This window comes from Labrus bergylta, chromosome 5, assembly GCF_963930695.1.
Source record: "Labrus bergylta chromosome 5, fLabBer1.1, whole genome shotgun sequence".
Lineage (NCBI taxonomy): Eukaryota > Metazoa > Chordata > Actinopteri > Labriformes > Labridae > Labrus > Labrus bergylta.
In genome coordinates, this window is record NC_089199.1 from 28,170,328 (window position 1) to 28,187,163 (window position 16,836).

At 42.9% G+C, this 16,836-nt stretch overlaps 2 protein-coding genes across 2 annotated transcripts in view; both read right to left on the reverse strand.

The window, feature by feature from the left end:
* The window catches only part of phactr3b (phosphatase and actin regulator 3b), a 56,400-nt gene extending 53,166 nt beyond the window's left edge, over positions 1 to 3,234 (reverse strand). Inside the window, exon 1 of the mRNA XM_020647372.3 lies at positions 2,982 to 3,234. Coding sequence (XP_020503028.1) covers positions 2,982 to 3,090 — 109 coding nt within the window. The 5' untranslated portion in view covers positions 3,091 to 3,234. The remainder of the gene's footprint in view (positions 1 to 2,981) is intronic.
* Positions 3,235 to 4,567: 1,333 nt separating this feature from the next.
* On the reverse strand, positions 4,568 to 12,213 carry si:ch211-112f3.4 (EF-hand and coiled-coil domain-containing protein 1). The gene is made up of 9 exons (XM_065955353.1): positions 11,436 to 12,213; positions 9,359 to 9,800; positions 9,133 to 9,267; positions 6,684 to 6,763; positions 6,191 to 6,332; positions 5,947 to 6,100; positions 5,619 to 5,741; positions 5,113 to 5,182; positions 4,568 to 5,007 (listed from the first exon to the last, which is right to left on the reverse strand). Exons 1-9 carry the CDS (start codon positions 12,016 to 12,018, stop codon positions 4,838 to 4,840), a joined length of 1,899 nt encoding a protein of 632 aa, XP_065811425.1. The 5' UTR covers positions 12,019 to 12,213; the 3' UTR covers positions 4,568 to 4,837.
* Between the last annotated feature and the right edge of the window lie 4,623 nt (positions 12,214 to 16,836).

A 16,836-nucleotide genomic window follows, 5' to 3' on the forward strand; every position in this document is an offset into this window, starting at 1 on the left:
ACGTGTCACATTGCATCTGTGCCTGTTGAAAGCCATGAATATCCTGTTTTCCGGCGACTGCATATGCCACAATCTGAGTGGAGAGCGCGTTTCACCTTTGGGCTACGATGTTTTGGCTGCACTTACTGTTCTGCATCCTCTGCAACAGAGTAAAGTGATGTAACCTGTAACGTGCTGAACAAAGCGGCTGCTTGTCACGACTCCAGATGGAAACAACCTACAGTCAAGAGCTTCATGGGGAGATTTTAATTCAGATTAGTGTTTTGTTCCCGTTGGCGCGAAAATGCCTTCGGGCGAGAAGTTCTTCTTGACCTGTATTGAGGAGAAATCAGAATTCATGAGGATCTGATTTGAAAGCATCTACTCAGCGTTAATAGGAAGGGATTTTTCTGTTTGTTTGTCTTCTCGATCATATGCTGTAGAGTGAATACTTTATCTTCTTCCTACATCTTTATACTGAAGCTATGACGTATCTTTATTAAGAACAGCCTATACTGGGCAGCTGATGCACTGTGACACCGCCCAGCTGGGTGCCGTGATAATATCATCATCACAGATCTGTAGCACCCTTTTTTTTATTCCCTTTAATGGGGGATGATTCTTCAAGTGCCGGGATCAAAGCTGCAGTGGTGGTGCCAGGGCTATGAAAGGAGGGGTTGGGGAGGGGGTTGGGGGGGGGGGGGTTTCACTGCTGCATTGCCTGAGCCCTGCCTGCTTGACGCTGCACCGGCTTTTGGAATCAAATCTGCCACAGCACTTCAGAGAAAAACCAGGTGTGTTTGAACCTGAAGCTTAAGATGGCAAAATGAAGGGCACATCCCAGGACAGTCGTCTTACAGTTGCATCACATAACACCAACGCTGTTACGTAACCATAACAACCGCACAACGTGACGAGCACAGGATTGGAAAGCGAAGGGCACGAGCACGACAGCGTTCTCTGTTGGAAAGAGAACGTGAAGATCCTTTTCTGCAGTTGCTGCCGCGGCCCTCGCCTCTAAAGATAGCTGGCCCCCGTGAACCGGTCTGATGTTCAAACAGACTGTAATATCACACACAAGAGAAAAATGAAAGTGTAGTGGAGTATGCGTGCCGTAATGTGAAGCCAAGAATCCAGTCTCATATATTATGTTGCAACCCCCACACACACACTTCAGACTACTATTGAGTAACTGAACCCCTTATTTGATCAGATATAACAGCTGCATGAACCAAAATCACCTATTAAAGTCATCTGTTTCCCTGCTGTCAGTCTCTCATAAAACCAGTTGAGTCTTCAGTATGTGGGCGATGATGGCTGGCAAAGAGCCACAGTGTGGGCCTGCAAGTTGAAATCAGTGATTTTATAAGGTTTCAAACTGATCCATCCATTGCTCGATACTTTTCAAAACAGCCTGTCTTAAGTCAGCTCGGAAGCTGTCGAGCAACAGTTATGTCCTGGCCCCGGCGGATTCCCCAGAGGACATGTGAATCTATCTCACAGATAAAACATGATTCACTGTCTAAGTGGCATTTCACTGTGAATGGCTTTGCTGCTGTACATCACTGAGTGCAATGGGAGGGGAGGGAGGGGGGGAAGGGGGGGGGGGGGCGAGAAAGAAAAAAAAAAAAAACGACCAGTAAGTGAAGCAGATAAACCACCATGTCGACTCAGTTGGAGAGCCAAGTGCTGCCTTCTGCCATTTGGGTTACCATGGAAACAGCCAGAAACACAACCAGCACCCCCATCAGCCTCAACTCAAACATACTGCAGTCCATGTGGGATGCCAAGTTTTACATTCTACCTTCCCATCAGAGGTATCACGCCCATTACGGTTTTTTTTTTATATCTGGAAGTTATCCTAATTTTAGTGTAATTATTCTTATTATCATTCTGATGTGAAATCCGTGCTGCAGGGGAAGTCATTTATATCTTTAAGGAGTGATAAATAAATGGTTAGAGCATCCGTGCCCTTTTCAAACTTGTTAAAATGAAAAAAGGATTAAAACACACTTTATTGTGTTGTTGGTGTATGAATCATTGCTTGTGCTTTGCAGCGTAATTGGCTGGTGTAGGCCTGTACTAGGTTAAGTGGCTTGACTTCCTTCAATCAGGTTGTCTTGCTTCTTCTTGAAAGCCCTGACCTGTCCTAGTGGAGTCTTGCAAACAGATATTAAGGTAAGTGTTAAAAGCCTGTACTTGGCTATTATTACTCCCCCTCTCTTACTCTAGTAATGGCAATGTGTGAAGGTGTGCTGACAGGTTATATAGGCCACAGAGGTTATGCTACGATAGGCTACATCCAACAAGAAGGCGACGCAAAATATGTTAGGCCCACTACTGAATGAAGCTGTTGAGCTTTTATTGCCAATGGAGCAGATTCCCATGTCTCCAAAGCTTCCATTAAAGCCTTTTCTTTCCATGTCATTCACATGCAGCAATGTCTGTGATAGATGCAGTGAGCAAGGCAGGCAGTGGTTGGGGTGACAGGTGGTAATATAGACAACGGTTCCTTGTGGGCATATAGGCCTCAAACTAACCAAAATCAGCCAGTTAATGCATCCCATTACTGTCAAGAAATGAATGTAGGACAACCGCCAAAAGGATTCTACGAGGGCAAGACATCAGTTGGCCAACATCTCACGCTGCTGCTGCTGCTGCTGCTGCTGCTGCATGACACAGATGTAGGCTATACCTGATGTTGTTGTGAAGGACATTATGGGGAGCAATTTCATATGAGAGGCCTGCAGCACAGCTCAGTATTTTGGGAACATGTAGGGATAGTAGGAGGCTATATGACGCACGTCTACAGAACGACCTGCGTTTATTGCATCCAGATTCAGATGATGACCGCGGATGAGATGGGGCTGCAGGCGAACCCCGACATCGCGACGTGGTGTTCCCCTTTTGAAACCACCAGCCAAAAGCGAACAGCAGTTCCAAACAGGTAGAGATGTCCAGCTTGCGTTAAAGTCCCCCCCCCCCCTCTCCTCTCATCTTACCTGCTCTGTGCGCTTCACCCAAGCGGACCTCGGTGATGCTGCTCGGGTCACTCTGAGATCTCCCCCGCTGCAAAACGCAATCCTCATCCAGCCCGTCTGAAGATGCCATTGTGAGCGGAAAAAGCCCAATGCGAGGCTGAGAGAGAGGTAATCTCCGTCAGCCAGCCAAGGTCACCGGCATCAAGTGGTGGAGAAGATGTAATGTGGCTGGACCGCTGCAGCTGCAGCTCCTGGACCCCAATAAGCAGTGCTGGGGAAATCCATTACGCGCGCAGCATCATGCCACCTTCAAGTGCTGCTCGTAAACCCCATCAAGGGCTCGATTCGTCCTTACAGTTTGTATTAGGCTATTTAAAAACAGGAGACATACTAGGGTTACATCTTTTATCACTCTGCTGTGCGTCAGACAAATTGCAAACATGCAGGAGGAGAAGAAATCAGTCTCCGAACTGGATTTGATAGAAAAATAGGCTTAATCAAATATTAAAAGTCCTAGTAATTTTTATGTGCACACACAGCTGATTCAATCGGCTGACAGCATCTTAAATATGAAGCCTAACAGGCAACTAAAAGTCTAATGAATTTGCTGTTGAGCACATTTTTCTGAGTGCGTTGATCGCTCATAGCACAGGGCAACTCAAAAATCCAATTATTCCCGCATCCCTTAAAAGCAGCGCTGGATTCACGTCCGTTCGGGATTGGTAGAAAATGGGGACTTTCTTCATGACCTTTTCCCTCCGGACTAGGTCTTCTTCAGGATGTATTGTGTAAGGTATGCAGGCCCACAGTCTGAGATGACGTCACGTTTTCAGGACTGTAGAAGGGTGAAAAGCGACAGCAGAGAGAGCAACCAGGCTAATCATTTTATTACAGAGCCTACTGAAGGTCAAGGGCCACATATAACCTAAGAAATATATTCAGATACTCAAGGTCATTATTTCACTTCATCTCACACACATTGAAGATGTTCTCATTCAGCATATTAGAAAAAGAATGTCAGAAATCTCCGTTTCAGGTGGATTTTAATATGATATAATAACAGGCCTGCTCACTGAAATGGCTGGGCCCCTGAAAGGCCCTGTGAATGGGCCCTTCCAGACACGATTTAACTCAACGTATGCACATTCAGTCAGTAGGCTACTGTTAGCACTAGCCTCCTAGCTAACATTAGTTCCATATGCCTGGCTCCCAACAGCCTTTTGGAGCAGACCAAAACAAGTTTGTTCAAGTAAAATATTGTTGGGGTCAAAAGTCGGCGCCAGCTCCCTCCTTTTCTTCTTCTCTCTTTTCTGGCATCCTTCCTGCTTCTGGATTGGCTATACTGGCTGTGACATTCCTGGCCTTACAGTTAAGTTCAGTGGGCACATTTAGGTCGGTAACATTACCACAAAAACAGGCTCATGTCATTTGTAGAAGAGGTTTACATTTTGAAACAGGTGACGTTTTACTGAAGCAACAATAGATCAAATGTGTTGCTTTTAGGGGTAAATGTGAGTATTTAGGCGTAAACTAAAATGTGGTCACTGTTGCTTTAAACTAGGATGGACCATGGTTTTTTTTTGTGTGCTAAAGTCAGTCGTCCGTTAATCTAAGAGTCTGTGTGAGAAGGATGCAAAATGATGTAATCAGAGCTTTCTTTGTCAACTCTTAGACAGCGAGCAGTTTGGATTTTAAAAATCTTTAATGGTTAAATTTAAATAGATAGTACATTCACAAAAGATTGAATCAAGGATATAAAATTAATCTTTAAATAGATAGAACTGTTTAAAAAATCTGGGATATACATAGGCTACTTATAAAACGTGTGGGTGCAAATAAGACAAAGATTGAACACAGGAAAGACAGCAGTAGGTGATTTAACAGGAGATGAGTAGAGAGTTAACGCTGCTGCTTTGACACCCTGAAGACGAAACCAGCAGTTTCTCTCTGCTCTCTCCCGCTTCAGAGTCTGCTCCGTTTCCAAAGAGATCCCTGGACGACAGGCGCACACAGAGGGCATCGGCTACCTGCAAGATCTGAGAGGGACCTGCAGGTGGAGATGATGTAAAAAAAAAAAAAAAAAAAAGTTTAAGCAACAAGCAACACTTCAACATGAATACATGGACAACTAGAAGATGTGAATTAGACGTACCCTCTCGACTCCTGCTGCAGACATCCAGAGTGTCCGTCACGATCTTCCCCAGGGCTCTGCGGGACACGTTCTGGAAAGGAAGCAATAAACGGATGATTTTCATGCACATAACGACAGACACTGCAATCATAAGCACAAAAACAAACCAAATGTTTCTAAAAGGTAAAAAAGAAAAAAAGGAGAAGAAAAAAAGACCAACATCTGTCATCATCTATACAATGTAAAGAAGCATTAAGAAAGAATACAACATAATAGATATAAGTTCATACCCCTCAGTTGTTTGAAAAATAAACCTTCTATAAAGAAAAACTACGACTAATAATGCAGATTGTGCCTCCCTGCAAGACTAATCCATAACCTGTGGAATTGCACAAAGCATGTCTGGGAGAAGATTGAACACTAGATGGCACTGACGAGTTGTAAGTGTGTGTGTGTGTGTGTGTGTGTGTGTGTGTGTGTGTGTGTTTGTGTGAGGTGCATGGTGAGAGAGTTTGTTTTTGGTGAACCTTGTTGCGTAGCTGCAGCAGCATTGTGAGGGCATCTGTGAGTTTATCCTCTAGTAAAGACAGACGTGTCTTTTCTTTCTCTTCCTCCAGCCTGGTCTCCTCCTCCTCCTCTTCTGCAGACTTCTGGAAAAAACAAGAGGAGAAATTAATGAAAGCAAAAAGCTGTCAAATAAGTTTATTTCAATCTGATAAGACAATAGGAGAAAGTTTCTCAAGGTGTGTTTGAATGTGCTTAGAAATAAAATTCAATGTGTTTCTCTGGATTCAATTTTGATTCATCCGACTGAAATGAATCACAGGCGTATCCAAGTCCATCTTTTTCTCTTACCTTGTCTTTGTCAAAACATCTGCCCCCTTCTGGCTGCTCTTGGTGTTGTCCCTTCCAGTCGCAGCGCCCCCTGCTGTCCTTCAAAGTGCTTAGATGTCTATCATGAGGGTGAGTTTGGGAGGAACGCGGGTGGGCCATATTGTTCTTGTGACATCTAGAGGAATAACAAAAATGTCTCTCATCAGTTTTTGGGGTTAAAACATCTAAACAAGTTGGCGTCTGCAGGTGCACGATGTCGACTAACCCTTTGTCACAGTCGTGCTGTCGGCTGATGTTCTTCTTCGTCTCTTTCAGGATGCGCTCTCCGTCCTCCCTCGTTCCTCCGTCCTCCTCCTCTTCATCCGAGGCCGCCTTCCCCTCCACTGCTCTCTGCAGACACTCTGAATCTGCGAACAAGGGGACAAGGACAAGGGGTTACAATATGTTATGTGAAAAAATTGTGTTAAATTATTACACTCTTGCAGAGCCTTAGTAAAAAAATGATCTTATGTAGGAGGAGAAATGACAAGATTACAAATGACCACATTCCATTTAGGGGCGCTAGCTCCAGGGTTCTGGTATATTTAATGAGTGTCATCTTTACTTTCTGTTCAGTATACCCTGAAAAATATGCTAAATGGTTCTTTATTCTTTATTTATTAGAAGTTGATGTCAAAGTGAAGTTAAGACAGAACAAGTGTCTGATTCCTGATACTCAGAGCAAATCATTCTGTTCTTCCACTTCAGAAAGGACTCACCAGTCTTGCCACATGTGTCCTCTGCTCCGATTGCGTGAATTTGTTGATGGGCGGGGTAAGAGATGCAGGTGCAGCAGGACCTAAGGGTGGTAGAGGTACACAAATATAAACTTAAAATACATTGTCCAAGAAAAGATTAAAAAAAAAAAATCTGGACAGAAGTTCCTTTACTTGTGCATTTGTTTGAGTTTGTTTGAAGCTGGTATATCTTTCTTTTCTCCACCTGGAACTGTCTAATAAAAAAAGACTAATTCAATTTAAGTAACACATCCAAGCTGCATTCTTAGTGACGGCCGCAGCACAGATACACTCAGTGACACAGGAGATAACAGCAAGTTAAAGCCAAGATCAGCAAACAATACATGAACATGTCGTGTCCTATCATGAACTGCAAGGCGTTGGCGTTGGAACGTGACAATGTAAGACAGGAAAATGAATGTCAATGACCCCACTACCTGATGCATCATAGGGCATGTTGAGAGAAGTGGACTAGATTCTGACTTGTCAGTATTTCCATCAGCGTTGCGATCAGCTATCTTTCAAACAACACCAAACACAGAATTAAGCCAGTTAGTGTGTTGTCTGATCCAAACTCTTAAAATGACGTCAGAGTGAGACATATCAGGCGTGACTCTTCAAAGTCAAGGTGTCTTCAGTATGTTTATTGTGCTGTGTTATTGTCCTTTATCTGATCTGAAACCACAAATGACTTTTATAAACGCCATCATTTCTTTGATGAGTCATGTTGAAAGCCTTCAATTCAGCAGCTAACTTAAAGTAAACATTTGACTTTGTGCACAACCAGCAGGCGCAGACCAGTTTTAGTATTAAGTCGTGCTTTTGTCCAGCTAATGAATGTGATCCAAACATGCTCTTCCTTTTCATCTCTGACTCCACCAGCGTCACCTGCAGATATCTTTCCCTTTAGCTGCTAACTGCTCCACTACGTCATCAGAAAGTCTCTGACTTTGTGTGTGTGTGTGTGTGTGTGTGTGTGTGTGTCTTCTTTTGCTTTGTAGGCAAAGTACATAAATGTGGACATATGGACAGTGAGACTTCGCCCATAGTTATCAGGACTACCATTCTGAGGCCAAGAGTTGAAAGCTTGTGTATTGACAAAACACTGTGACTGAAAACAATCTCTACCGGGTAGCCAAGCTTGAAGCATCGCCTGCTTTATTTTTTATATGATTGTAAATGGAACCATGACTCACGAGGTAACATTATGCAGAGTCGAAGACTAGAAACTATCGATTGAGACCACCCAGTGAGCACCAGCCGGGATTTCAACTTTGATCTTTGCTTGAAAACAGATGTGAATAAGGTCTGAACGTCAACAGTTTTCAACCTGCTCTCACACAGTTATAACACCAACGTGTCAGAAACACAGTTTGATATATCATTTTGATAACGTGTTCATTTTGGCATCGAAGCAGTGACGAAAATGAATATTGTAGAGACATTCATACAAAATTATTCGGTGTGAAATCCCACCTACTGAACGTAAAGACATAATCTCAATAAAAAAGAAATTCACACAGAAATATAAATGTGGAGCTTTAAGGGCCGTGAGTTGTAAACAAGAAGGTTCAGCGACATCGTAAAATGAGGGCAAGTTTAAAACATCCTTCAATTATGAAATATGAAAAATGACAGTGTATTGATGTGTGATGATGAATCTTGTGATAGTGTCACATTTCTTGATAAAATCTTAACATAGACGTTTAATTAATGTCTTCAAAAAGCGTTCACTTCTGAAACATTTTTAAATGTCTTTTTAACTCATTTGGTAATATATATCAAAGAAGTGGGGTGATTTTTCTGAGCAGGTTCCATTCAATTGGAAGTCCTTTTGCTCCCTCCTGGCTATTAAAATACTGCAGATTTAAGTTGCTTCAACCTTGTTTTCACTTTAAAAAAAAAAGAGGCTTCTTACATTTCTTAAACACGGTTCATGGTTTTTAGAGCTTTTGACAAAATAAGGTTGATGAGCTTGACCAAAAAAAAGTTAAGTTGTTGTTAAGTTGTCGGCTGTAAAACAAAAAAAAATGTTCAAAGATGCTTTAACATTTTGTTTGGATCGGGGTTTTTTAATGAGTGACGCCTTTTACATTAAATTGCTTATTCAAATGTTTGTAAGACAGAGGTCAGAGCAGATTTATACAAGCCTCTGATGCATTGTAGGTACAATGAAAAGAACTTGTCTTTGTGGGGGGGGGGGAGAGTCTTTGTTTGTCGTTAATACAGCGGTGTTTGCTGGAATGTTACCCAGTCTACTTTTCCCAACACTCAGACAGAGTGTAAACTCATGAGTAACTTAATCTCTCGGCTTTAGTGCATTGAATTTCAAATGAGTGGAGCTCAGAGGCAAATGATGTGTAAACGGATGCACCAACAACGCCCATGCACTTTCCTCTGTTCTCTCCGGGACCACACACAGTGTTCGTACCTGTACTGGTGTAGCTCAGTCTCCAGCTGGCTGATCCTGGACTGGAGCTGCGGCACAGACTGAGCCTGCTCCTGGATCATTCGAACCCTCTCAAGCCCCAAGCTCAGAGCCTCCCTGGCCTCCTCCGCCCGCCTCCTGATGGACAACATCCAACATCGTTAAAACCATTCATGCACTTCCTGTATATTTCCTCCAATCAAAATCCCCCAAATGACTTTTTTCCAACCTGATGTGAGTGTTCTCTTTTCTCAGCGCTGACTCCACCCCCTGAAGTTTACGTACTTCCTGGTACGCCCACCGCAGCTCCTCTTCCAGACGCTCGTTAAATTTGATGGCCTCCTCCAGCTGCCCGTCGCGCGAGGAGCGGATGAGCCTCAGCTCCCTCAGAAGGGGGTCCCTGATGTCACGTCTCCTGCCCAATCTACTTGTCCCATCCACTCTAGAAACGCTGCCCTGTCCTCTAATTCTGTGCGTTGGTACCAGTTTGCCTTCTTTAAGGGTGATGGAGCTTGTAGGAGATGAAACCGAGGATTTGAGCCTGGATGGAGACGGAGGCGTGCGGCCCCTCTCCCGTCTCAGTGCTACCTCCAGGGCCAGGCAGCGTGCGTCGCTTCCCTGCAGCGCCGAGCGGAGGTCCTCCACCAGCTCCCTCAGAGCTGCGACCTCATCTGGAGAAGAAGAGGGGGAAACGAGAGAAGAGAGAAAAATGCTTAAACTTGGGGTGAAACAAAAATGAGAGTAAAACCGAATCACTTCTTATTAATGGGTACTTTTACTCTGGTTTAAATATTTATCCATCTACAACAACACTGGGACTGTGGCTCAGAGGCCAAGCGGGTCATGCTCTTATGGGACGATTGATCACCAGTCTGTGCTTGCAGTAAACATTTCAAATTGTGTTTGAGTAAAAATACTGAACCCAAAATCCCTCCCAGAGGCTTAACCATCAATGTGTGGATAAGTGAAGTCCATTTACGAGTCAATTCAAGCAAATTTGCCATTTAACAGTATTCAAAAATCAAATACATGCTCTGTCCTCCTAAGATGATATCCTCGCTTCACGTTTGTCGCTTCATGTTTTATACTTTTTTTAAATACTGCTTGTGTAAAACTATTGTATACATCTAAGGTTCAAAATACTCACACTTATTTTAGTACTTCCATCCAAGATAATTTATATCTGAGAATCATTTTACTGAAGAGGTAAATATAACATGTGATGAGGTGAGGATTCAATTTGATATAAGTGGTCAGGTGGAAAATGGATATTAAGATTATCCATGTCTACCATCAACAACAGCTCACACACTGACATCAGTGCTCATCCTATTATATAATATGATATAATGTGTGGTGAGTGCAAGCCAAAGAGTAAAGGCCTGTGTTTACTCAAGTACTTCAGCTACAGGCAAATATTGCTTTGAAATAAAAAACCTACAACCTGAACCCGAAAGTTAAAGATCAGAAAAGCCTTTTTGGTCTCAATGTCAAACATAGACGACATGTAGAGCGAGCACCTGCTCTGAGCTGGTTACTTAAAGCTCCTGTGAGAAGTTTTTAGCTCGTGACGAAACAGACTGAAAGTAATACTGACCTTTAAAAAGCAAAAGAGACCAATCACTGACAAGATTGTTAATTTCGTTAAGTTCTTCTCAAAAACTGTAACTGCTACCACAGGGTGGGTGTCAGATCACTGAGGAATGGCTGTTACAAAAACAGCCTTTTTTTTTTACGTTTTCCACAAATATTCACAGTGAAGGACAAAAGACTGTTTAACAAAACAGGAGGAGGCTTTTCATCAGAAAACACAACTTGCACATTTAAAGGACAAGATTAGCAAAGAGATATGTACAGGGGGCATCACAATCGACTCAAAAGAAAAGTTCCCCACAGAAGCTTTAAGGGGGAATTTACAATCTTGATTACTTGTTGTTCATCTATTTGTATTTATGATGTTTTATGGGAGTTTTGGTTGAATAAACTCTGACTCTTGGGGAATAAGAGAATGGGAACAGGTAGCTCTGGACATAAAAGAAGCTGAGAACAATCAGATGAAAATCACTTTGAAATAATGGAAGTGGGGAAGGCTGCATGTTGCTTTTTCTGTTACTCGAAGTCAATAAATATTAAATTGGGATGTACAAATTATGGGTTAATTTTGGATAGTTGAAAGGTACAAACAAACTTACTTGGAATAGTCCCCTTAAAGCCTATTGAGCTTAAAGAGGTGGAACAGTAATGAAGTAGGGCTATGCTCTGCCACAGTGAGAATCTAAATCAAACGTATCATCCTGGAACTTTACCTGACTCGCGCTCCTCTGCGGTTCTACCCTTGGTTGATTTCTTAGAGGCTCCGTTCTGCTCCCCTGTCAGATCAAAGCTCACACATTTTCTCCGTCTTGAACGAGGCCACCGGACCCGGATCTGTGTCTCCACCAGCTCCGTGGCTTCGGTAACAGGCAGGCGCCAGGCGCACTCCCCGGTGCCTGTTCGCGAGCTGCGCACACGGAAATATCCACAGAGCCGCGAGTGGAAGTCTTTAAAGGACAGGTGGCAGGGCAGCCCGGAACACACATCCCTGAACTCTTCATCTTCCTCACCTTTTTGTCCCTCTCCGGCTCCGTCTTTAATTGCCCTCTTTCCTTTCTCGACCCGGCTGAGTCCCAGCACGGCGCACAGCTCAGTGAAATCCTCTGCGGACACTGTGTCGTCCCGGTTGGGGAAGGCCAGGTGGTGAAAGACCTCCTGCAGGTATTGGTCTATTCCAGTTGCCAGTACCACGATCTCGTTGTCCACGCAGGGATCAGGGCAGTGGTGATGAGCCAGGGCGCTCCGGAGCCACTCGCTTTTACGCGCCGCTCGTGGTGAGGGCTGGACGCGAGGCATGGTCAATGCGATGTGCTCCAAGACTGCACAGAAACTAGACTTTGCCTCTGGCTCGTATTTGAAATCTGACTACTGCTACTGCACCGGATACGATTTCAAACAGGAATTGAGTTGTCACACATCCCGGTGTGGTTTTCATCTGCGTAATTCCTCTCCTGTAGTGCGTTCCTGGCGCGTCAAGTCAAGATCTGATCCCCTCGGGTGAGAAGAAAATCCCACTGCACCGACTCCACCCTTTTTTGTGCACACTCTGACCACATGTGTATGTGTGTGTGTGTGTGTGAGTGTGTGTGTGTGTGTGTGTGTGTGCATGACTGTACCAGCGTTTTTCTTTTCACCTCATAGTCACAAAGAGACAGAGACCGGGTTTTATTATTATTTATTAAAACAGATCTCAACAATTATTGTCAAAACAGTTCATATTTATCCACTTAGCTGATTCAGTGTGATAACATATCAGATTTAGTTGTGATGGCATGATGTCAAATGAGTTTGTAAGTGCTGGAGGTGAACTTTGAGACACCTGTCATCCAATAACAAAAAGAAACCACAACAATCAGAGTGAGTCATGGTGGGTTTCAGTTTACCCCTTCAAAGCTACCAAGAATGAGTCTTAAGTGTGTTTGACTCACGACCTGTGTGACAGCAACAACAATAAAACTCAAAGCACTCCTGATACTCTGCACCCTCTGACTGCAGTCGCCAAAGGTTCTCAGGTAGCTCCACACATACCTTTACATGGAAGTCACATTTGAGTTTGTTTCCAAGAAAAACTGAGCAACTCCCCTTTCGGAAATACCTTTCCCCACCCTGAACGCCACCTATCACCCACCTGACAGCCAGAACAAAGAGGGCTGCTTGATTACGCTCACCTGTGGTTAGACCACGCAGCACAAATTACACGTGAATTACACTCCACTGCAGCACTTAGCCGTGCATTACGTACTGCAAAAGAATTCAGCACACATGGACCAGCGCCAAAACACTTTGTCAGTTGATAGATGATAGATCATTCAGACGTGCAAGACATTCATTGTTGTGATTGTTCAATGGTGAAATCGTGAAATCGTGAGACAGGATAAGGATTATTTTAGGATTTAATCAGCCGAGGTCAGACGAAGCAGCATAAAGGACAAAGTTTCCCTGTGTCACATTGTCCCATTGAGACACAAGGGCTCCAATAAAGAGGCCACAGCAGTCAGGGCGGGTCATTCCTTATCCGGCTATTTGTTTACAATTTGCTAAAACTGCAAGAACATTAAGAAAGAAAAGATATGGCATGTGGTGTGAAAATGCTTTTATAGTCAGAAGGCTAGAAAAGCTTTATATAAGCTCAAGTCCATAACTTAAAAAAAACACCACAATAAACTATTCTAAACTATACAAACTCACTCTTATGCTAAACAACTAAAACAACTCACCTGAAAACAAACAAAGCACTGTTCATTTATTTGTCTGTAAGGTTACAATATTATATTCTTGCTTATATTCTGTTAGCAGGTACAGCCTATACATTCCTTTCCATTTGTGCAACATTTACATTTCTTCAGTCTCAGGAAAGCATACAGACCCAAAGAGAAAATCACACTCAGATGACCAAGCTGAACATAAAAACAGATACAGTTCGGAAAAAGGAGCATTTTTAAGTGATCTTTATTCTGCTGGTATCTTCACACTGCATGTAAATTTACCTGAAATGAGCGTGATCTAGAAACACAGTTAAGCAGTGAGTACAGTATGTTATTCTTCTTTTCTCTAGTCCCTCAATTAAACAACTTTTATACACGAGGGGAGGAGTCAGCCGGCCGTCCTGGCGATGTAAACAAAGTGAAGATAGGACTCTGAAAACTCTGAAAACATCACAGACAGTGGGACTCGGGTGTTACACCCATTGTAGACAGTCATGACTCACAGAGTTATTTTCAGAGGATATACTTGATTTATATTATATTGTGTGAAAAATCACATAGAAAGCCTTTAACTGTCCAGATGATACATTTTTGCTAATTCTTTGATTTGACTCTGAAAGAGTGATTTGTTAATTGTAGGCTATATGAATAAAAATGTGCTTTGCGGGGCGCTGGATAGCTGTACCCCAACGGAGATCATAGTCCTTGTCACAGCGGCCATGGAACTGAATCAGTCCTCCGCCCTTTGCTGCAGCCCCCCCCCCCCCCCCCCCCCCCCCCTCCTACCAACATTTCTCTCGTCACCTGTTGTATCTAATAAAAGCTAAAATAGCCCAAAATATCTTAAAAATAAAATAAACAAGTGCTTTGTGTGTATTAGCATAGACTGACAGACATGTGTGTCCATCTGTTTCTTTTAGCAAGACAATTCCATTTTACTGAGTAAACTCAATCGAATCGTCTGTTCCTCCAATGATATGACTGCCTATTGTCCTCCTGGGTCATACCTTTTCACCTTTGCAAACCGCAGACAGATGTACTGGCTAGCTGATGAGTCATTCTGACCCACAATGAGCTCAGAGAAGGAAACCTCAGATATAGTTTAGACTTTGTTTAGCTTTCCAGCGCTAATCTTAGTGTGGCTGAATTGCAGCACTTGCCATGACTCATCTTGGGCATTTACCTTTTTTGCAGGGTGTGTGAGAGCACTGTTTCATTAGGTTCTACTTAAGGCTACGGATATGTCCTCCCTTTCGACAAACAAATGTATCCTCTTCAGCAGCTACGGATTGTCTTAGAGACATATAACTGAAGTGATAGACTGCGGCGTGTTTCATCGACGTGTGGAGACAGGCAGAGGGGTATTCAGCTCAGGTCCTCTGGCTGTGTCTTGGAAACTATGTGCGTTTCCTCCGACGCTTCCGGGGGAATAACTGATGATAACATAGTCACGGTCAAGGTGTGCCCCAAAGCCATGGATACAAAAATATACATTATAGGAAAGTCTATTCATAGAGCAACTCAACGTGATAGAGACGGTTAAAAAAACAGAGCATGAAGAACATCATTTATCAAAAATAAGACATTAAAATACAGATAAATAAAAGCCCACAACTATTCTTTTTTCTATATTTTATCCATTTGAAGCGTTTAATACAAGCAACACTCTTGTTAAGGCCCAATTTTTCTTTCTCCTGAGGTTACTTTCTCAAACCAAAGTGATTAAAAAAATACCTTTTTAAGTTAACTCGTTGTTTCTGTTTGTGTAGAGCCTCGAACCCCGTAGCTGGTTTTACCAACAACCTTTTATGGAGCTTTTAACTCTTCACTATCGCACACATGTAGGCTACTGTTATATACAACCTGCACCCCTGAAATGGTGTCAAACAGACAGCAAACCTAAGTTTCTTCATGCATTTTTAAAAATAATTTGATATGGTGTTCCCAACAAAAAAATCTACTTTCATACAAATATGTACGGAAGCCCTAAGCGGACATACATCCATACATTTTATTTGACTCCATTTTCCTGTAATAACGGGTAAATTCCAAATGTTTTCTCTTCACCTATTTGTCTCGTTAACTCAGGAAAATAACTTTGGTTTTACCCTGATAACAAATTAATTCATGTCTTGTTCTCAACTATCAGGAAAATAAACACGTTATCACAAGGAATAACGAGCATTGTAACCCCGAGACAACAAGATAAATAAGTCAAGTTCTTGGAAAAACAACCAAAATGTAGTTGCTACACAGTAAAAAAAAGTGTGAAATAAAAATTACTGATGCTTCTTTGTTTAGGGCTCCTGCAAATATCTTTAGAGGACTTTATATTGCACAACACAACAAACCATCACTCACATATACAATGCACACCCAATAAGTCAGTGAAAGCCCTTTGGTGTTTCTGAAATCGTAAATTGTCAGCTGTGGGTATGTCAAACTTGCAGCCACACCTCCTTCACCTGGGGCAGAAAAAAAAGGCTTTCATATATCAGTTGTCACTTCAAGCTTTTCATAAATATACTTAAAGTTGCTGAATGGGAGACCCTCCCTTCTGTCATTCTGTTTCTGAGGATTAACGCTTTTCTTTCCCCATCGAGATGTGTCCAAAAAAGAGCTTAAATAAGTCACATAATAGGTGTTTTGGTTTGGGTTAATGTGGTATATGTGTGTTTGACTCTGTGTGCGGGAACTAGTAGTTAATGTGCAGCTCAGCACCTGCCTCTTCAGTCCTGCTGTCATGGTGTCTCCCTCTCTGAGAGCCAGGCCTCCAGCTGCTGCCTGCTGTGGGTGAAAGGACCCCATCTGAAAATGAAAGGACGGGCAGCAAGAAGAGGGGGCTGTTAATAAAGGGGGGTGCATGTTGTGTGTGTGTGTGTGTGTGTGTGTGTGTGTGTGTGTGTGCTCATGCATGTATTGCCTCAGTGTCCTGTCGTTCACCTTTGAGAGGAGGAGTGAGGCAGTATCAGTATTGATAGGAGTTGGGTTAAAGCATTGTGTTGGCTGCCATATGCTGCTCTGAGGGTCAACAAAAAAGTACAGCCACACACTCCACACAGACACACACACACACACACACACACACACACACACACACACACACACACACACTCACAGACAGATGCACCCCCGTCTTTGAAGTGGTGACACTGAGCGATATTCATTGAAGGCTGGTCCTGGTTTAACCCTGCAGGGAAGTGAAGGTCTCTCTTGATGTGAGGTCACACGGTAACCTATTTTTCAGCCCCCCCAAGTCCTTTGTTCATCCATGACCATTTCCTGTCAGGGTAACACAAGTCAGCTACTACATCAGAGTGAAATGAGTAAAATAGAATCAGGTTTCAAAATAGAAACAGGGAATTTTAATGAACAGGAATTTTAAGTTTTGTCTTTTGTTGAACTTTTA